Raw genomic sequence first — 22,900 nt, forward strand, 5'->3', positions numbered from 1 at the left:
CTGATCTGAACCAAAACAAGAGGCTATTGAAACAACAACAAAAAAAACCTCAAAACTGCCAAAACTGCATTTAAAAATACAAAATAAAGCTTAGCATAACAAGCGTGGTATGATCTACGTATGTTCACACCTGCCCATTCCATACCACTCGAGTTGAAAATTGTGTTGAGCAAAAACTTGAAATAACCAGAAATGGGCTTTATTTGGCTGAGCCGATTTCTCTCTCCACCAATCTATCTCACAATTCAGTCAGTCTGTTGCAATACTACTTGTGTGTTCAGTAAAAAACCTACTTGAGTTGCTGCTTGTTGTGTCGTAAAAGCTTGCCTGGGCGCTTACTTTCCACTGTCCAGGCTCTGAGAAATGTGGGCAGTGGGACAACGTGCTCCTGATGGCATGGTAAGGTAATAGCCTGAAAAAACAAACATTTATTCAATAACTTCAGCAGCCAGTCTGCTTGGAAATAAAATGATTGATTCTCAATGCTATACTGAAGCAATTAGACACAGGGCAAAATATTTAGATTTATTCCAGCTTGTGACTCACAGATAGTGAGCAAGATCAACATATTTGCTTTACGACCTCAAAGCAAGTTGACCTTCACTCCCTCCCAACACTTCTCAATTTATCCTAAGTTTCTAAAAGTACTCTTATTTATTATTATTTTTTTCCCAACCAAAATTTGTATAACTTGGAGGGAATGAGGCTGACAAAATCATTACCATGATAAAGTGCTGTAAAAAGCTTCTTTAAACCCTTATTGAGGACACAATACTGTTTCCATGCTAGGACAAATCTCATTCATAAGATGCAAATGGGCAGTTTTATATAGCAGCAGTTTGGATGAGACTGTGAAACTGAAGTCATACCCAAAATGGCAAGTACTGGTATGGATTAGAAACTGGAGAAGTATCCTTTCCCATGCTGTTAAGTAGAATGACTTACTGGCTAAATAATTGAAGAGTCTTATGATAGTTGTTTGTTTGTTTGTTTTCCCCCTTTAAAAGTGTATTAAACTTTTATTTTTCTGCTTAAAAGAGCATTAAAAGGCACCTCAGTTTCTCGCCAAATAAACTAAGCTATAATTTCCTGAATGACAAACATGACCTTCTGTGCATCTAAAGCAATTTTTTATTCATTAGAGTCAACATACAAAAAAACACGCAGAAAACTAATACAAGAACAATGTGGAAATGAAAAGTGGCTTTTGGGGAGTGCTTGTATATGCGTTCTTGTCATGAATAATTTGTACATTGTGAAATAAAAATAGGGCTGCAAGCCAAAGTTCCAGATGAAGTGCAATAAAGGCTTTTGCAGCTCAGGACACATGACAGGTAGAATGGCAACTGCAGGGAACATACTAAGGAATTATCTGAGCTACATGCTCAAACTGCCTCTTGGTACTTACCACTGAACATGGCATATAAGCAAATGCCATATCAGAACATACTAGAGACAAGGGAAAAGGAAATAAAAAATATGTATTAATATAGCTCAATTAATCACAGTGTTGCTTTACATTTCCAACACAGGAGAGCATCTAACCTGCATCTTCAGATCTTCCAAAGTGGCTTCGCCTGCTATTTCTATACTGCCAGCATAACACAGATCCGTGTCTGTTTGGACGCATTCTGGTGAGTCTTTAGAAGGGGGCAGGAGGGAAAGAGGGAGGAAGAACAACAACAGAAAAATGAGTATGACATTGTCCACTGTCCTAAGAGATAGGTCACTTCTAGGTGAGATTTCACTTAGAGACCTGACCTAAGTTTTGTTTATGGTAGTTTAAGAAACGTACTCAAGTCTGTAAATAGTATTAATTATTGGTTATGACTCTGAAGTGCAGAGTGTCTTGCAAGGAAAATTAACAATTCTTACCTACACTACTCAACTCAATATGGAAGAAAGTCACAAAGTCAGACTCTGACAAAGCTTGAAAGAAAAGGAAGAAAAATGGAAAAATCTTCTAAACTTCTGCAACACAGCTCCGTAGCAAAGGAAGAATTTTATTCTTACTAAAGAGGAAAAATGGTTAGTTTTCCCTTTTCCAATTTGTTGTTTTCCATGATTGTTTTTCTCCTTTCTTTTCAACTCTGTATGTAAATGTAAAATTTACTCATTGCTCACTCTCCAGCTTCTCCAAAATCAATTTAGCTTGAAGTGAGTTAAATGTGATACCAAAAATCTGACATTTGAAGCCAATCACCTGCATACTCTTTGAGTTGATGCCTTATAATACTGCCACTGCCTTCCTTAAGTATGGAGAACCAATTCTATTTGCTGGCAGATAAACAGCCCAGGTTTCAGAGTCTAGTGAAAATCTGTCTTGACCAAATACAGCCATGCAACAAGAACAGTCCCAGCTGGCATTCTTAGTCTAATAAAAAATTGCATCTGTCTCTTACGTGGCTCCTTTTACCATAAGGTTACTGAAACTTGCACACAGGTTTCAGGAAGATTTTAAAGCTTTGGATTAAAATTTAGATTTTTGACCAAAAGCCCTCATTGCTATCACAGGCAATACAATTCCATTAAAAAACTGATCAAGCTCACCTCCTGCAGGAGACACCTGCAAATCATCCATCTTGCAGGTCAACCCATTCACTTGGTCTTGTCCATTTTCTCCATGTTTCATATGGCTTGAAGGCTTGAACCACCAGATGGGAATTTTCAGAAAACCCTGAAAAATGAACAGAAAATACCAGTCAGCCCATATGTTCCCATGCAAATTAAAAATTTTACCTTCCTCTGGTGAAGAAGGAAAAAAACTTGTTCAAGTCCAAGCTCTTGTAAAGATATTGGCACTCCTTTTACAGGGACTACTCAGTGGAAAAAAAAAAAATCAGCCTATCACACGTTATCACCATCCTGCTCTGCCGTATGGTATCTAACATTACGTTTTCAACTGACTGACATTTGTCTGGAGATCCAAGCACACAAACATAAATACAACCTTACCAGAGGAAGTTGTATTCATTTAGCTGGAACACCATTTTGCCACTTCAGAAGTGCTCCTGATTTTCTTACCTGCTTCCAGCCAGGAAGGGACACTAAGAAAGGAGCAGGTAAGTGGATGTTTCCCTCCTTTTCTGAGCAGGATATAGGCTTTATTTCTTTTCTTCAGATGCAGCTCTGAACTGCTCTATTACCACCCATTGTACTATTGCAGTAAGCTCTTATTATTTTTGTCCTCGCAACAACTATGCTAAAAGTATCTGTTTTTCCTTGAAGAAGCTTTATTCACCATAAAATTGCTGAGATCTCTACTACATACCCATTGCTTCTTGCGGTCTTTTAGCCTCCTGTTCCAGCTTATAATGCCCTGTAGCACTTGAGGTTTGCTTGTGCAGAAACCTTCCATGACCATTGCCGATGAGAGTTTCCCAGTAGGGCCCTCCATTTTCAAGCACAACCATCAGTACAAAATCTGACTTTAAACTTAAATTCTTTTATTTTTTTAAATGATTTTATGAGGAAATAGCATAAGAATTGCACCTTCACAAGAACCTTGCATTCCAGAAATACTGATTTCTTCCAGATTTGTTAACCTTGACACACTTCTAGACAAAACTGCTGCAATGGCCAAAAATTTTTACTACAGAAGTTTAAGGAAGAATATAGACAAATTAGGAATATTATAAATATTGATTTAAATAAAAAAGAGCTGTAGAAATACAAAAAGCATTATTCACTCTTTCTGACTAAAATATTTCAGTTGAAAAATTCTAGAATAAGCAAGAGAATAAATTACTTTCATATTCAAGTATCAAGATACAGTCACCTGACTAAAGGACATAATTTATTTTTACCTTCGGTGGAAGCTTTCCTTCAGTTATAACCAAAGTATCTCCTCTACAAACATTAAGTTCCTTCAGAGTGGCATTCTGCAGGAAGAGAAAGCATAGTGCACTTATGTCTCCATGTTCTTGTGCTTTGTTTTCTAAATTATGGTTTATCTTTTTTATGCAACATGTGCCAAAGGTGTTTTGTTTTTCCACATCTACCACTTGGAGACAACTTTACAGCAGGACACAACTATTACACCTACAAGAGTCTGTACTGCAAGAGCCCTTCCAGTGCATCCTGCTGAGCTGCACATTTTCTTCACACCTCTTAGCTATTAACATCTCATGTTTGTAATGTACTTAACATGTGCTAATCCTAGACTTCAGGAAAAACTATGTGGATATGGCTTAAAAATAATCCCTGAAAATAGGAGCCAGGTGTGTAAGATTTCCATTTCAACCTATTGTTAAAATGCCTTCATACGGCCTTGTGAAAACAGAACACTGGGCTGAGTAAAGTAGCACACAAAAACACCACACACTTGCTTTGTAGCAGTTCTCTTTGGGAAAGTCTCAAAAAATGGAACTATTGTGTGTTTCAAGTCAAAGCTATCATGTGATTCAAGTCAAAAATAGGATCCTCTTACTTCCTGACTTAATGCTTCCCCTGCTTCATAGCACCAGTCAATCCTTCTCAAATGCCAGCTGTCACCTACCAAAGAACAAAAACACACATGGAAAACTAATTAGCCAACAATACTGTTTCATGGAAGAAGACACACACATTACAGATGTCTTAATTGTAGTAATAGTTAAGGTTTGTTCCTTTTTTTTTCTTGCCTCCCCCTCTCCCAGTAGAAAACACAAACAACTCCAACAAACTGAGTTGCGTGACACCTTCACATCCTTCCTCAAACCCTAGAAATATACTTTGCTGTTTGGAAGTTTTTATAAACACCTGCTTCCTCACCTACCTATTTAATTCCCCTAGTTTAAGAAGAAAGCAAAGCAAGTGGGCTAACAATACTTAACCAAAAAATATTCAAAAAAACTGTACATTAAAAAATTAAAATGCTGGGGGGGGAGAGGGATTTGGAAATTCTGTTTGTGAACTGCTGATAAACTTCCCAATTCATTATACCATTTAAATCAATGACAGGCTCCTTAAAATGAAAGCTATACTATAAAGAAAATCCAACTTCCCCTTCCAAACTGTTTATCTTCCAGATTTCCAGTATACTTCACAGTGGAGGACAAAAAGATGGTATAGTTCAGAAACTATGACACTTTAGATTGAGCACCTATGCATAAAGCATCAAGTACAGAAGGAAGAAATACAACTAAACTTTTTAATTTGATTAAAAGATAACAGATGAAAATACACCTTATTCTTTGCAGAGTACAAAATCTGATTTTCACAACTAAACAAAGCACAGAAGGAATCTCATCAATAATTTATGCGGAGAAAGGACTACTTTGCAGTCTTTTTAAACAACAACAAAATTCAGTGAAGCCTGACATTTCTTCAAGAGAAGTCAGATCACAAAGCTCTACACAAGGCCAAATTTAATTTTCCACAAGCAGTAATATAAAAAGAAGGCAACCAAAACAGAATTGTTGTTTCTTGGCAGTAAACCTATACCACAGGGAAATAAAAAAGGTTAAGCTTGTATTAAAGACATCATTATGTACTCCACCCATATGTACATGCAAACAAGAACACAATACTTAATTTTATCTTGGGCTACTCAAAGTGTATTCTGACAGCGATGTTTCATGTGAACATTTGCTTTTATGGAGTATGGCTTAACAAGCTGCCATCAGTCCACCATAACAAATTCAGCGTTTAATGAATATTTAAAAGTCATACTAGAAAACACCACCACTCCAAGTCTGTTCTTCCTCCACATCAGCAAAGACATTCAGCCAGGACATTCACGTGTGATGCAAGTGCTGTCTGTATCTCTTCCTTAATCCTCATAAAAACATTCATTAACAGGAACTCCTACTACTCAGATTCCCAAACAGTGACCAAACTGTGATCTCATTTTGAACAACGTGCTTTTGCCAAGTGACCTAAAAATGCCTTTTTCTTAAAAAGTTCATTACATGCAGAGGTTTCCAATGAAACAGATGTCAAAACAGCCAAACACCTCCACTTGTGTGTGCATTCCAGAAACTGGGGGTTTTCCCGTATTGCAATTAAATATAAAGCTGGAAGCTGCACAACCAGTTTTTATCAGAGCAAAACCGTAAGTTTGTAATTCTTTCCTCTCCCCTCCTCACATTACAATGACATGCAAATCATTGTAACAAATTAAGTTTTAGGGTACCAAGACCTGTCTTAGAAGTCTGTAAAATTAAACAACAATACAACTAACCTGATAATCCGGATTTTTCCAGCATTAAATTTAGACACTGGAAAAAAGAAAAGAGAAACATTAGTAGAGACTTCACATTCTCAATTCATAGGTTGGGAAATAAAGTTTTCAGCAATTCTACACTAAAAATTCCTAAGACACAGAAACAGAGTGACTGATTCCTGTTCAACTCCTAAAAGCAATATAGTTACATAGACATGGTGCATTTGAGCTAGATATTATACCCTTTAAATAGGGAATTTTTCTCCTGTAGGAAGTTTAATGTGTCAGGTGAGTAGGGTCACACACACCATTAAAAGAAATTTGTGCTGTCAGTTTGTTGATTCACTAAAAGAAGTTCTGCCACTGAGCTCAAAAATGCACTTTTTAGAAATAAAACCCGCAAAACTCACTTTCCACTATTTCTAGATAGCAGCAGTCTGTACCAGAAAGAGGAATCTGCAGTACTGAGGACTGGTTCCCTCACTCTGCACAGTTCTTCCTGACTCCTATTGCTCTAATTTTGTCTATTCAGAGTTTGATAAACTACAGAATAAGTGTTTGTAGCAAAACTGTCTGTAGCAACATGTCTTTAATCCAGTAACCCTCACTAGCTCTTGTTCTCCATAAGCAAGGTAAGATGATTGTCTTAATTCCAAACTCTTTCCAGTCCATATACAGCCTACCATCCTCCACAAACCATGCAACTATCGAGTCTGATCAACTGGTCCAAGATACAGAGAGTTACGGTGCTCACTGCATCTTCCTGGATTTTTCTGTTTTGACTGTCAAGCACGTTAGAACAACTTTTTGAATACGCATTCCCAAAGACACTGCACCATCCTCATACACTGCATTCTATCTCACCTTGACTTGGCCATAATTATCATCAAAAGCTGCCTTGTCCTCTTTGAGCAATGCTGTCAGAGTGCAACTTGCAGACCTGTTTTTTAAAGTCTAATTGCACAGCACGACTCAAAAGCATGCATATAAAACCATTCAGGCTGTAAAAGACCTGTAAGATCATTTAGTCCAAAGATTAACCTAGTACTGAGAAATAAACTACCACATACAAAAATTTAACTGTGGCAGTCTCTGCCATGATTACATCTCATTCTGAGTACTGCTGTTTATAAAAGGAGTGGCTAGCCACGCATGAAGTAGTGAGACTACGTTCATCCAAAGGAAATACGATGTCTCTCTTCTACTTGGTGAAAGCTCAAGGCAAGTTGAAACACTTCCTTTGACGCGATGTCTCCTGGCAAGCTGAAGTGACACATGGGTACAAAACAAGGTTCTCTACAAGCAGCAGACCTGACCCAAGCATGATATAAGCTTTTAAGAGCATCTAGACTTACTTCTTTCACAGAGGCAGTCTCTTCCACAACTATCTCCATCTCAGGGTGCGTATGTTGGTCGTGCCCAATAATAAAATGTAAGAAGAGCTAAAAAGGCAAGTATAAACTGTTTAGAATACACACTTAAGTACGGAAATACTGAGAGAAAACTCTCCCTAGTGCATGCAGCTATTGCATGCAGTACCAGCTATTGCACTGTTGCCATCAAACAGCACTGCAACTACAGAGAACAGAGGAGCACATGCAATTGAGTTAGGGCCATAAGGAGAGCTTCATTAAGCAGCTGTACATCTGCTTTGCCTGCTGCAAATGAGAGAGAAAACCTGCTAGCTTAAGCCATATTCTGGCACTTTGATCATCAGAAATATACAGCTCCCCCCCATGTTTACAACTTGTGGATATTAAATATAATATTATCTCCCTTTTCTTTATGCTCTTTTGCTCATATGCACATCACAGCAAAGATGGAAAACTGCAAACAGATCAATTATAAGTGATTTACAATTAGTCAAATGAGCTATATTAACTAGTTGTTAGTGTATAGACTCTTGGCCTTTAGCACCTGAGATAAATGATGTGAACCTTCCTGATAATGCATATAATTCTTGAGATTAGTAAGCATTTTTCCCCCATACCAACTACCACTACAACCATTATAAAAGTACAAAGACGACCACATGAAATATTGGGAAACACAAACAAAGCATAAAAGCAGCTCTAGTCCTTTTTCAGTCCCAGCCCTTTTATACCTGTGTGGAAGTTGGAGCTTTTCCCCGACACAGCCCAAGCAGGCTTCCCATTTTCAGTTCCGCTTCCTTGACAGTATAATCCTCAGGCACTTCACCGAAAAGAAAATAAGGAAAACATAAGGTGTTGTTTCTTGAAAATATCCGTTCTATTATGCTGCTCTTTAGAGAAAGATAAAAACATTCAGTGACATTTAGGGAGCTTATTTTCCACAGTGTTTACATTAGATCCATAAGCCTTCTATGGCTAGGGCAAATCTGCATAAAAGGTTTCTCCCAACCACCCCTTGTACACCCTTGTATGGGGTGACAGAAGACTTTAGGATAGAATAGACATTTTTAGGTTATAGGGCTCAACCCCCTGCTCAAAGCAGGACCAGCTCTGATGAGGTTTTTCTGTCAAGCTCTGAACACTTCCAAGGGTGGCTAAATCCATGCATCCCTGGGCCCCATGCTTATTGCTTGACCACTTAGTGTGAATTCCCTTTCCCCTGCTACCACACCCAGTGGGAATTTCCCTTGCTGTAATTTGTGTCTGCTGCCTCTGATTCTCTCATCCAACTCTGGGAAGAAACTCTGGGAAGAATCTGACTTTGCCTCCTCTACAGGTCCACACTGAGGAGTTAAAAAATGACAGTTACTTCCCCCAAGCCTCCTCTTCAGGCTGAAAAAATGAAAACAGCTTCCTTCCTCTCATGTCCCAGTTCCCAAACCATCCTGGATGCTTCCCTCCAGACTGGCTCTAGTTTGTTAGGGTTTCCTTCTCATACAGGGGAGCCCCCAAAACAGATACCACACTCCAGATATTGTCTGACAAGTGCTGAGTAGAATAGAATTAATTTATTTGGCCTCCTGGTTGTACTTTGCTTTAGCAGTGTATCAGTAAAATAGTAAAGATAGAGAAAATATTTTCCAACATGTGCAAAGCTGATCTATAGTCTCTCACTACTGCCCCAACAACAGTGAAAATAAAGCTCAAGTTTCTATTCTACTGAACGTTGACCATCTGGTGCAGAGTTATACAGTGACAGTAGTATTACACACATCTAAATCACAGAGCAGGCTGTGGCATGTACATGTTCCTCTATTCCTGTGGAAGCAAGAGTCCACATATTACTCTGTTTAACACCACAAATACAAGCAGCCTTCTCATAGTGAACAGGAGCATAACAGTGCTTCCTCTGTCACCACAGTATTCAAGTCTTATGTTTCAGCTGCACTAAAATCCAATAATTGAACCTTGTGCTTCACTTCAAGTCTCCCAATTTAATTTCTTAAAGAATTATACCAAAATAAGTAAATAAATTTACCTGGAGAGAGAAGTTTCCCATTTCCACTAACAGGTCTAAGACAACTGTCACTTGCTGTAACAAAAAAGGGTGCAGAAGAGAGGTTGATAATAATTCAAATAAGAAATTTGGCTCAAATTTAGACAGGTAACATTTCAGATTAATGACAACAACAGGTTTGTCATAGAAACCTTCCTCTGGAGATATTACATCAAAAGGAGTGAATTCCTAGGGACTTCATGAACAAGTTTTTATCCTTTCAGTGAAAGATTACTTTCTCTTTGAAGACACCTGTTAGCCACGAGTAAAATATGAAACTGGCCAAGTGTTTCCAAAGACTTTTCTTCGAGATCTTCAGGATGCACCAGGACATGGGGCTGGGCACCCTGCTCAGGGTGTCCCTGCTGGAGCGGGGTTGGGACAGGTGGACCCAGGGGTGCCTCCCCACCTCAGCCAGTGTTGTCATTCTGTGAAATTCTAATGTTATCAGATGTTTAAGTGAAGCAGTTGAACACTTACCTAGCTCTTTGTCTAGTTGAAGCTCCTGTATTGCTTTCATTTTGATATCTGACATCACCTAAAAGAAAGCAATATTAACACCTCCAATACAAAAAGCCAGTATGTCTGCTGTTCAAATGCCAGTCCACAAAAGGCAGCTTTCACTTGAAATTCATCCCAGTTATGTTCTTATTCCTGCTAACATTATACACGGCTAAGAAAGCATTTCTATAACATTACCACACAGAAATAAGATATCTGTACATTTATTACCTGCAACATATTTGGGGAATTTTTTCTTATAAACAATATTCCAAAGAAAATAAAATGGTATTTAACTTTTGCATTTATCGAACGACTAATATTTGGCAAATAGTCACTTCGCAAGCAGTACATTCTGTAACAGGAAATAACTTAAAGCAGAAAAGGTATCAGAGAAACCCATCCCTTGGCAAAAACAGCATTTCTTTCTTATCCTGTTTTGAAATGAAGAAATAGTATTTTCTTCCTCTTTCAGATTTTGTTACTGGCAAGGCCTAAATACATTAACAGGATGGTCCAAAAAGAAAACTGTTTCACACAAAGACACTAGTGTAGACTGCACTGTTTTAAGTTACCAGCGTTATGGTCTTATTACAGAACACCAAAATATTCCAGTAATTAACTCCAAGCTGGATGCTATTTTCTCCACAGAAACTTCAGTTCAAATGCTAAAACCAGTCCTCATTAAGCTGCCCAACTGCACTGGCCAAACATCTCGGGGAAATAGCCTGTCTTAAATGCCTCAACAATCAGACTTCTTACTGTTTCAATGGTGGCAGTAATTTTAACATGTTTCGCTTCATCTTCCGTTCCACAGAAGTTTTTAACTTGGAGCCAGCTGATGTCGTATGTAAAAGCAGTCAAATTGCCACTTGAAACGTTCACAAAGCTGTAAAAATGAGCAGTACAAATAAAGTCAATGGCAGGAGAACTTTGTGTTACCTGGGCTAGATTGCTAAATACCAAAGCTCTCAAATAAATCAGAAATGCCTAGGTCATTAATAGTGATGGCCTCAGGCAGAATCCAGGCACCACTAGGCTGGCTATTCAGTAAACCAGGAAAAACTGTTTTGGTAACTGTCTTTCAATTGAAAGAGAGCTTTTGAAGGCACTCAGAGTCAAAAGTCACTTTGTGAGGCTGGATCTAAGCCTTCTGGAAAAAATATTTTAAAAGCATAACAAGTAATAACTAGACTTTGAGGCTTTGTCTATGTGTCTGCTACTACACAAACAGAGAAACAACTCTTTGAGAAGAACTCTCACTCATTTAATTGCAATTTTTCAGAACTGTTTCAGCTGGAAGTTAGAATTTATATAAAAAGCACAGACACACATCCCTAAAAACAGGAACCTACCCTCAGGACTATGCACTCGGAAGGGAAATGAGACCAGGAACTTGCCTCTGGCATCTTTAGATTCAACTTGGAAAATTCAGCAGAGCTGCATACTCTTCTGATACTGCACAGTTCTCTCATTCCACCAAGTCTCTCAGAGAACCACAAAACTCAAGACTTAGAAATTCAAGTTACTCCAAAAATGTGCCAGCACAGTGGGCACAATTTGTTCTCATTAGGTGTTTCCTATTAAAAGTGTAAGTCAAAGGATGTGACTGCACCTGCACTTCAGGAGCAAAACATCTAATGGTTGATAAAAGCCTGATCCCAAAACTGTAAGACTACATTATCTTGAATATAAAAGGTCACAAAATGAAAATTAATTTGAATAATATACATATAAACATATATACATACCCACACACCTAGCATAATTTTAACCGAACAGATTTTGCCACAACTGCTTTTTGATTTATCATACTTAAAATCAAAATGGTTACCTCTGGTCATGGCTGTCTAAGATTAGCACTGAACATCCATCTGTCAGACCAACACTTCTGATCGTTTCCTTCATATGTTCTTCAAGAAGAACTTCCCAGTTCTTGCCTTCTCTATCAGGTCCTGAGCCATTCTTTAAGATGAGTCCTCCTGACGGTGCTAAGGCCCTGTGCAGATCCTGCAGTTTTGTGCTGCATGGAAAGATGTGCTGCGATTCTGTGAAGTGTTGACCCTTCCCTCCTTCATTATACTCTGCCAAACGAAGAACATTTATGATCACAGGTTCGTGATCAGGGCCTGTCATCACCTTTGTGCCACCAACCTGCAAGTAAGGAATGCATGGTTTATGTAGAGATCAATAATGCACATTTTTGTAAACAGGAAATACTATACAGCAGTAAGTGACAACAGTAAAATTATCAAAGCAAAAAAGGTGGAACCTCTCTCATTAGAAATAAGCCATTTTAACTAAATGCCTATTGAACAAACCACAAGAGTAACTCAAGCATACTCGGACAGGAAAACCTACTGCTCAGGTCTGTTCCTTGTTTGCATGTATAGTAAGTAATGTAACAGTGATTGGGTAAACAGTGGGTGGAAAAATCAGTCTCCACCAAATTTAGAATAGCTGACTTTAACCCCTCAGGATATTAAAAAATTAGTGTGACTGAGGCAGGTGAAGAGAGTTAGATTCTTAAGATTGTGCTTTTTGATTTGTTACCTAGGCCAGGAATATAATTACTTGCTGAAAGCAAGTTGATTGTGTAAGAAGCTGGAGCATTGAAGACCACATCAAAACTACAAAGACAAGAACTCTGTTACTGAAAGGTTGTTTTTGTCTTTCCTTGATAAATCAGAGAAAAAGTGTATACTTTTACAGCAAAAGTCTGTTTCAAGCAGTATTTTATTCCATAATAGAGATGGAGGGCAAACTTCTGCTGTGTTCACAAATGTAATCACAAACAAGCATTTGAAAGTTAAGCACAAGCCTGGATATTGAGGGGACCCAGAAGGAGCATAGCATTTCAGGGAGACCATATGCAAAAATAGGTGAATGGCTCACCACAGGCCATAAGTTATGACATTATCAACTGATCTCCTACCAAGAGGCACCAGATCTTCTCACGATTATACTCCGGTGTTACTGGCATTGGATACCTACAGGCACCTATCAATCTGACTGTATCACATTCTGCATTCTGTACAGTTCTACCAAGAACCACACTGTACATCACACAGAAGGTTAACAGTGACAAATTGTAAAAATACTGTATTCTAGATGAGGCTGAAGGGGTGTCCTCAAAGCCAATGTTAATATTTCAGTAGCACAGCTGCCAAATAGACTGAAGCTTCCAAAAACACATCTAGAGACTACATCTTATCTCTTGAGAACTGACAAGAAATATTTGGTTTTCATTTACCTCTTTCCCATTCCACACAAAAATGTCTGCTCCATCAACCAGCCCAAAGCAGTCCAGTGTCAGCTCATCTCCTAAAGAAGACAAATCATCAAGTTCTTCTCCCCCAAAAACAGACACACAGGGTCAGCTAGTAACTGATATATTCTGGCACATTCTACTCTGGCTCAAGTCCACCACTACAAAAGCTGCTGTGTGATTAGAATTTACAGGGGGTAAGTTAGGGTTCACTCAAGTAGCAAGGGCAACAAGAATAGGTGCACAGTGAAGACGGCCAAAGCACAAAGGTTTCAATTCCATTTCCTTCACAAGTCAAGGCTCACACTAGCACTTGATAAAGCTACTTGGTCAGGATTATCTAGATAAGTTTTAATAGTGAATCATTAGATTTCAAATAAAAAGGCTGGCCTTAACGAGTGAATTACATACAATGTGTTCCATGCATATTCTCTGAAATACTAACATCCACACTGCAATTCATTTTACCTTCCTACCATAAGCCAGACGTAGATTTTTTAAAGACTTTGTCATTTGAAGAACCATACTAAGATCCAAAGCAATACTGACAGCTTTGAGTGCATCTGCATTTTGATGTCAATATTTAAAAGTTGGACTATGTTCTGAAAGAACTCTAATTTTCTGAAACAGACCATAAATCTTGTAAAAATCTAAAAATAACTGAGTAGATTTTTGAAGACTTACACCTAGAATTACGTTACAATGCAAAGCTGAAGATGGAACACATGGTTTTAAAATATGAATTTTTATGTTGAAATTAATGTTATTTTCATGTAATAATTTACCTTTGCACAATTCCTACTTCAGCTTAAGCCTAAATTACATTTTTCTTTAGTATCACCCTGGCTCCTCTCTCTTATCATCTCCTCTACCTATTAGGTAATTATTATAAAAACACATACTCATAAGCAAATCAAAGTCAAAATAGAGGTCATTATCTTTTTGTCAGCAAATATACTTCTCCAAGATGTTTTACATAAGAAATCCTCAGTGTCTTCAATAAATACACCAAACAAATAACACAGAACCCCTGTACGTGGTAGACTTACCATCAAGAATCTCGTAAAGATGCAGCCCTGCTGGTAAAGGTTTGGCATTACTGAGAATCATGTCTCCTTCCCAAGATTCCAATATCTAATTGGTAAGAAAAGGAAAAAAACACACAGTACTTCAACAAACAGTGATTCATACCACTCAAAATTACAGCTTTGCTGAAAGCTGTTACAGACTGGCTACCAAGCTCACTATGGCACTTAACAGGTTCCTGCTATTACTTTCTACTAAACTAGTGGCACAGAAAACACACAAGCTGTTTAGGACTTGTGCTTTCACACTAGTCACCAGACTAAAACAACTGGATGGCAACTGAAAGCAAACAATATTTTCAGAGAGCAAGTTAACTTCAATTTACATTTTCAAAGTCAGGTTGGGTTAGGTTTTGAGCCATCTCATGAGCAGGAGGTGTCCCTGCCCGTGGCAGAGGAGCTGGAACTAAATGGTCTTTAAGGTCCCTTCCAGCCCAAACCATTCTGTGATTTTAATGACAGATGTCAACAAAAAGTATTTTACAACTTGTCCCATTCCTTTAACATAGTAAATACAAAAGACACCACTTTTAAGCTTAAGATTTCTTTTAATTAATTATTAATTTTCTTATTTCTTAAACACCTCTAAGCATTGCTTGTTAAGGCCAGCCAGCTCCTTGAAAACACAAATACATGTCACAAACCAAAATGTTAAAGTCTAACTTTTTGCAAAGTGGCTGCCCAAATACAAATAAGTAGCTTATGAACTTTAAAGTCTAATTAATTAAAGCTTCATCTATCAATCAAAAGCTTCATCAATACGTCAGAAGTTGACCACATGGGAATGTTTCCTTCTGTGAAAATTCACATAGCTTTGAGCCTCCTGAAATTACATTTACTGTTAAAAATTCCATTGAAATAAAATTTTTGGCATAAATACATACATAGAAAGCAGTTGTATCTCAATTAAAATGTTTGGGTTCATTCAGCATAGTAAATACCTGGAATATTGACTGTCGAAGATCTCCTAGAGTTTTTCTTCTGTCAATAGTCAGATCCAGAACACTCTCTTTCCAAGTAAGTGAAGGATGCAAAGCTCCATTGTCAAATTTGTAACATGAGCTCAAATGGAGATGTAAATCAATACCATTGTTTGCTGAGTCACATTCCGCTCTTTAAAGAGAAAAAGACAATAATGAAATGGTGAGTTTAATACTCACAAACAGTAGCTTATTTCAGACATGCTTCTGGGCAGTTGTCATGTAAGTGATAACATCATGACTAAATTCAGTGTCACATTCTCTCCTCTATTACGGAATATGCAGAGGTGCTCAAAAATGCCATATATGTGTGTATATATAATTTGTACCTACAATACAGAGCAAGCTTAGACATCCTCCACATACACAGAACACGCTGTTATAGGGCTTGTTCCTACACCTTGCTTCAACCTTTCTAAACAGGACAAAAACTTTATCTTTGGGGATGGGGAGACTATGGTGCTGTTTTGTTTGTTTTGTTTTTTCCTCTCCAGACTGTTCCAGAGCAGTCCTCTTTAAACACAAACATGGAAAAAGAAAATTCCTGGAGAACTGCCAGGACAGACACAGCCATGCCTTCCTCCTTTATAACTATATTTGGTTCTATTAGAAAGAAGCTAAATGAAGCAGCAAATGTCACTTAAAAATAAAAAACATCATCAGCTCTGTGTGTTCCTCACGAGAAGGGAAATTTTCAGCCAACCTAGGTACCACCAGCTCTCCCATGTTTCAGGCAAAGGATACCATTTATCTGTTGTTTCACAGGAAAGCAAGCCATTCCCCCTTCTCCCAGTGGAGAACTCCCTCTATAAATATAATTAAAATAACATATTCCATTCTCCTTCCAGAATTGTACTTTTCCATGAAAAACTGGTACAATTTGAGGCTGTAAGTAAATTTCCTTTGGAATTTTGCAGAATGAGTAGGTAGGCCACTAACCAGGAGGTAGGTGACCAGTAGAAGACAAACTGGATGTACAAATTGTATTCCTTGATTAACCTCTATGATATTGAGTCATTTTAGTATCTAATTCTACATCTGTTCCATGTCTTTCTTTAATTTTAAATCGATTCCAAGAGCTACAGATTAAGAATGCTGTTTAAGAGATTCATAGTTATGTTAATATACCTCTTTTTTTGCAGCTCAGTATTAGCAGCATTCATTTCATTCAGAAGATGTTCAGGAATTTGGTACCTTGGATTTCCTCGAGCTGCAACAAATAATATAGGCTAGTTTGGCCTCAACTGCTTAAAATGTGCTTTGGTAAACAAGAAAAGTGAGATGAAGCATTACTGTAATCATTGAAAACAACATTGCACTCTTTCTTAATTGGGTAAATTAAATTGCAAATGATACAACAGTCAAACAAGCATTTTTAATTCTTCTATGTTCACATCCATCTTTCCCTAAGCGGAAACATACATGAATGCCTTTAGCAACAACTTTTATTGGTTTAAGTAGAAGATATTCCGCTAGAATTTGTGAAGCATATGAGAAAAAGGTTAGTGTTAGCTATAATCAATTAACTGTTCATTAGCTCCTTGGAGCTCCTTGTATCTTGAGTCAAGTCTTTTTTCCAATTAGCACTAGAAAGTTTGGTAAGGACAGAAATGCTCAACTGCCTCCACCCTCCACAAAAAGCGTCAATGAAGGAAACCCCTAGAACATAAAGATGAGTTGTGCATACCTTCAGGAGGTCTTTTCAACTGCGACTTCCGATAAAACAGCATGTAGGCACTCTCTTTACCCTGAAATTGTTGCTCAATATCCTCCTCCTTGATCGGTTGGACTTTCGAATCATTCAGATCAAACCAATGGCAACCAACAGAAGTGTCCTTTAGCCTTGTAGACGTTTTTTCTAAATTCCACTGGATATCATTCTTCTGAGAAGGTCTTTGGAGATCAAGTCCTTGAGAATCTGACTGAAACGGAAGCTTATATTTTTCCTTTAGACCAACCTTATTTTTGTCAGGACTGAACTGAAATATCTGAGGATGATTTTGCAAATACTAAAATGAAAGCAAGTACAAGAAAGAACATTTTAGTAAAGGAAGATGCTCTGGATTAAATATAGCAGACTATGTTAACTGCATGTCCTGATTTGTCCTCAATTCATAGACAAACTTTCATTTGTGGAAAACTATTCCAACAAAGACAAAAAAATAAAGATCTGAATTACAGTTTTAGTCATAATCAAAATCTCATTTGATGGCTCAGAACATGTAAACTAATTTACAGTTATTGCAGTTCTGCACTGTCCAATGTGGTTTTGAAATAAATTTGGCATTTGGTGAAAAGTCACTTTTAGTAACATTCACAGTAACACTGAAACTTTGAAATTGTTAATACTGGTTTACCCAGAACTTGTTTCTATCAGTGTTCTGTCAAAGTCAGAAAAGCATCTACCCCTGTGGAAGACTCATTCAGATTTTAAAACTACTTTTAAATAGTTTGTTTTGAAACTTGCATGGCTTACTTAAACAAATATGGATTTTCCACATATCCATAGCACAAATGCAGAAGTATTTTTCTTAAAGCATAAGAAAATACAGCAACCAACTGGATAAATACAAGACTTTATTTCAAGAGTTAATTTTACAGACGTGCCCTAAGCAACCAGAAAGTGTCTTTTTTTCCCCCCTAAACAAAGCTTATTTCACTTATTTCTGTTACAATTGTGAAGAGTTACTGTGTTTCTTTTGTAATTCTCAGTGCTTTTATGTTCAAATGGCATTCATTTTGTTGCAGCTTCATCCCCAAGTGAAAAAAGGTGTAATGGGCAAAGTTGGTTATTTTTTAGGCCAAAAATATAGATGGAAAAAAGATGCATGCTTTCAAGCAGATGGTATGTTCAGAAAATCTTGTCCCTGCTCCCCAGTCTACTGATTTGTCTCACTAACCTCTTATACACGCTTTATCTTGTTAGTCCAAGTGCCAACATTTTAATCTACCATCCTGTTGACCATTCAGTAGGAATATAAAGTTATCTTAATAATAAAAAACTAACATACATATTACCTTTCGTAATGCTCCATATTGTTTTCGGTACTTCTTGTTCCAGGACACTTTTTTTTTCTCCAGTAGCTTCTGCCCTAATTGATCCACAGGAATTTGTTTAGATTCTTCCTACAGAGAAAATAATAAGTAGGATGACGGACTACAGGTGTAAAAGAATCAAAGTAAGTACTTCTGAAGTGATTAAATAATTCCTATTTGTTAGTAATCCAACTTAACATTACCTTCTGTAACAGCTTGAGCAAGCAACTTCAGAAATATTCCAAAAATGGCTTTTTTGCTATGAATAGTCACTATCTGTATTGAAGTTAGGTTAAGTTACAAGCTTTATGTGCTTCACAATAAGCTCAGAAGAGTTCTGCGTACTAAAGCCTGACTCTTGCATACTTCACCCCCTCTTCTGAGTTCCTTAATATCAAAATATAAGCAATAAACTCTTTACATACCATACCTCTGATAAAATCCCTTTCAAAACTGCCAATGGATTTTCTGTTTCTTTGTCATTTTCATTCTCTCTTAAAGCCTTATGTTCAATCACCCTATCCTCATCTTCCTGTAGAAGAAAAATAATAGATTCACAAACACTTCAAACACAGGCAGCAGTGTTCCAGTCAGTACTAACAACAGTGTGTGCAGTTTACAAGTGTAAAGGAAGTTCTCTGAATGCATGTTTTTGAGCAAGCTGTGCATAGTGTTTTACAGAGGATTGTTTCTGCAGCCTCTTTACATAAGCATCTGGATGCTGTACAAAAACATCCAGTTCATCATATGACACACAACACGTGGCAAAGATGCACTCAAAGACTGCTACAGAGCTCAAGCAGCTTGCACTGACTGGAGTGTATACACACCCACACTGACTATCTGTGCACATGCCATACAACATGCAGTAGTAATACAACAGCCCAGTAATGTTCAGCAGGTCAGAAATACAAAATTTGCTCCAAAATCCTGAGAGTTTCCAACCTGAAGAGATAGTATACTCCCAAAAAGTAACCTCCTCAAGGAGGTAAAAGACCAAACATCTCACTAAAATAATAACTTGGATGTCTGTTCCGTTCCCTCAGTACTTTTTTGAAAAAAATAGACATAAGAAAAAGAAACCTTTAGCACTTACTTGTAATTGCCAGTTTCCTAATTCATCCACATCTTTGATATAAACATGATAGTGTCCTCCATAGCAGCCACCTTTATGTATAATAACAGAGAAGAGCTCATACATGTACTCTGAATCATCCATTTCAGTCTTCAAAAAGAAAAATAATAATGATAATAATAAAAAGTATCAGCAAATCTTCCACATAAGGACAGTTTTATACCATCAGCATAGCTTCTGACACTTCTCAATGTGCATTTGCACATGCAAAGGCTGAAGGGGCTCTTCAGTGATGGGAAACACTAGCAAGGACCAACATGAAGCATGGACAAAGGCTCAGGCTTATAAAGCAACCTTTTAGATGTTATTCTGAACACTGGTGGAAAGTCATATATTTCAAATTTAAAGTAATTAAATGTTGATGCAAATAACAGAAGGGCTCAAATTGTTTGTAACAATAGCAGCTTATTTCATTTAAAAGAATGGAGGAAAACATTTAAACTAACTGAAGGCTTCTTCAAATACAAAAAAAGTAACAATGTTTTAAGAAAAATCCCTGCTTCAATAAGAGCACATCTAGTAAGTATATTCTATACATACTTTAGGGATCTAAAACTGGCATCAGGTTATGGTGTAGCTCAGTTTACAACCAAAATATATGTATCTGAATAGAGAGAGGAACTTGTAAGAAAAGTAACTACTGACAAAACATATGTAGCTAAATTCATGTGACAACATAACAGATATATGTTCACAAATATGTAAACAGGCATTACCAATACAAAAGTAGATTTAACTTCTTAAAATCTCAGATTAAGTTTTAGGTCATTATTAAACCCTTCCACTTTGTATAGCTAAAAAATATTTCTCATTCTCTTAGAAATGGATCTTTTGGAGATATTTTACAAAAGCGTTGGAACTAGGGACACAGGAGGAACCCACAAAGTTTCCTTAACATCCAGCTTTGACAAAATGCAAAATTAAAGATACCCCGTCCTGAGATATTAATTCTCTGCTGAGTATATAGAAACTTTAACAAATATAACAGTACAAACCTGCTCACAAAAAGGCCTCAGGTTTATCTGGATAGGGAACGTATAGCAACTAGTTTCCTTGTATCGTTCGCACTTCTCAAAGTCAAAGTTAAATCTCAGGAGAGAAATGGTGAGAAAGGGAGGCAACTTCCGTAACTTAGCAGACTGCAAAACGATAAAAAGATATAAGCATATTGTTATATAGAATAATGCTTCCACCTTGCTATGGTCAAATCTTTATTTTCCAGCAAAGCTTTACAAGGAGGCAGACATGGCCAGCATTTTCGTTACTAGAAAATGCCTTCCCTAATTCTCAATTTCCCTGTCAACTAGCCATTCTAGAAAGCAACCAATATCCTTCACTTCTGTGACACCCTACACCTTCCCTGATTATCAGTCCCATACTTTATCCTGCTACAAAAACAAATCAGAGCATTGCTGAAATTCAAGTCCGTAGTTTCCATTTCCATACACCACATGTTCTTTGTGAGAGGATTTTCATAAATTTTACACTATGGAGCAACTGCTTCAAATCTCTGGGTTTGTGCTCTCCCGTGAGGTCAGGCTATGCAGTGTTTTCCCAGCAACTTTGCTCTTGACCCCTTGCATAGCACATGCCATCACCAGACCCACACAGCTCCCAGGAGCCCAGAGAGAACACACGGGAACTCAGCTCCCACTTTTAAGGTGCTACAGGAGAGCAAGAGCTTCACGGAAGCTTTGCCATGCTCTGAACTATGGTATGAACAGCTATGCTCTGAACATAAGCATAGATTCGGTGGCCTCTGAGCGCTTCCAGTGTCTCTGTCCAACTCTCCATTTACACAGCCATAGCAGTGTTTATCAGGAACATATGTACAGCTCAAGAAAATTAGAATTAGGTATTCCATTTGTATCAGTTGTGACGACTACTTTGCTGAGGCACAAAGGATTTTGCTCTTCCAAGCAACTCTTCCAAGTTTAGAGTGCTAATTGGATTGTATGATTAAAGTTTGATAAAGTTCTTGAACATGAGATTCTTCAACTACTCATTTTTTTAAAAAAAAAAAGGTCAGGACAAAAGAGGGGAGAAAATAACTTCCAAAGACCCTCAGAAAACTGAGGAAGAGAGGAGTGGCGTGGATAGGTATGGATCACCTTGTCTTTGAAACAAGCTAGGTGCATGCAGAGGGTCATGCTGTTAGACAACTGCCTCCCTAATGCCAGCTACCTGACCAAATTTCAAAAGTAGCCAACTGTTACCTTGCACTCCCTTGAACCCGGCAAATTTTAACTCAAACCCTCATAAACAAGCCACATGAGGCACTGGCAAACTTTCATGAACTCTCCTAATGTACTGATTAACTTCACCTGACCTGAATTTGCCTCTGCACCTCCTGCCTTCCACATTAGGCATGTTGCAAGGTTTGGATCACACTCATTGTGGCACAGAAGAATGTCCAAAGCAGGCCAAAGAGCTTCGCTGTTGGAAAGAGGGCAAAATACATAGAAGGCAGAGTGCACTAACAGCTATGCCTGCTTCCCCTTTACAAAAAAATACCAGGAATATGAGGAAAAATGAGCAACTTTTTTTTTTAAAAAAAAAAAAACTTTACAACATCAAAAACAAGCACAGAAGAAAGCCAAACACCATTTTGTCCTATCCTGAGGAGACCTACAATTCAAAGACCTACAGCTCTAGTACAGCACTCATGCAACTGCCTTTCCCAGACCTTGGCTAAAAGCACAGACAAGACACAGAAGTCTTAACACATTTGATTACTATGATGGGAAAACTACTCTGAATTGTAAAAAAAAAAAAAAAAAAGATACTGTAAGTATGCTGGCAGACAGAAAGTAACTGTATCATCAGCCATGCCAGGAGCATTCAGGGTCACATACACAACTCCTCTGAAGGATACCAATGTTAACATGTGTCAAGCACCTGAAACTTTCCCAAGGTGCCCAGCAGTGAAGGCAGAAAACCAAGCCAAAGGAAGGAGCTCTTCAGTCTGGATGTCCCTACACTCCTAGGGATTGCTCTCAAGGCAGGCTTAACCTTAACAGCTCTCAGCTGAACGCTGATGAACTCCAATGACTCAGCACAGGAAAGGGTTGCTCACTGCATTTGGCTTTACAAGCAATTTAAAAAAAAGCAGCAACAGTAAATCATTAACTAGAAGATAATGACAAAGCAGCACAACTCAGCAGATAAATCCATCCACTTCCTCCAAAAGCATCTTCAAGCTACAGCCTGAAAAAGGAGATGCTTTCACAGTCACTACTCTGACCACAGGAAAATGACTTTTCGGCTCTGCTATCTGCTTTCTGCCTGGATTTTTATCCTCCTCATTCCTGGCCTCTCTGA

General features: G+C 37.8%; 1 protein-coding gene across 8 annotated transcripts in view; it reads right to left on the reverse strand.

Annotated features, from left to right (window-relative positions):
- The window catches only part of USP40 (ubiquitin specific peptidase 40), a 34,266-nt gene that overhangs the window by 5,366 nt on the left and 6,000 nt on the right, over positions 1 to 22,900 (reverse strand). For 4 of the 8 annotated variants that reach the window (XM_035330881.1, XM_035330882.1, XM_035330879.1 and 1 more), the window contains exons 7-27: positions 20,575 to 20,718; positions 19,541 to 19,669; positions 18,875 to 18,976; positions 18,427 to 18,534; positions 17,096 to 17,417; positions 16,537 to 16,618; positions 15,370 to 15,541; positions 14,393 to 14,477; positions 13,329 to 13,399; positions 11,910 to 12,229; positions 10,838 to 10,964; positions 10,055 to 10,112; positions 9,557 to 9,610; positions 8,250 to 8,338; positions 7,501 to 7,587; positions 6,164 to 6,200; positions 4,430 to 4,494; positions 3,807 to 3,881; positions 2,551 to 2,677; positions 1,546 to 1,640; positions 294 to 412 (exon numbers count right to left, since the gene is read on the reverse strand). In XM_035330881.1, coding sequence (XP_035186772.1) covers positions 294 to 412; positions 1,546 to 1,640; positions 2,551 to 2,677; positions 3,807 to 3,881; positions 4,430 to 4,494; positions 6,164 to 6,200; positions 7,501 to 7,587; positions 8,250 to 8,338; positions 9,557 to 9,610; positions 10,055 to 10,112; positions 10,838 to 10,964; positions 11,910 to 12,229; positions 13,329 to 13,399; positions 14,393 to 14,477; positions 15,370 to 15,541; positions 16,537 to 16,618; positions 17,096 to 17,417; positions 18,427 to 18,534; positions 18,875 to 18,976; positions 19,541 to 19,669; positions 20,575 to 20,718 — 2,468 coding nt within the window. The other 4 variants (XM_035330884.1, XM_035330885.1, XM_035330886.1 and 1 more) reach the window with 4 other exon arrangements.

This window comes from Oxyura jamaicensis, chromosome 7 (genome assembly GCF_011077185.1).
Source record: "Oxyura jamaicensis isolate SHBP4307 breed ruddy duck chromosome 7, BPBGC_Ojam_1.0, whole genome shotgun sequence".
Classification (NCBI taxonomy): Eukaryota; Metazoa; Chordata; class Aves; order Anseriformes; family Anatidae; genus Oxyura; species Oxyura jamaicensis.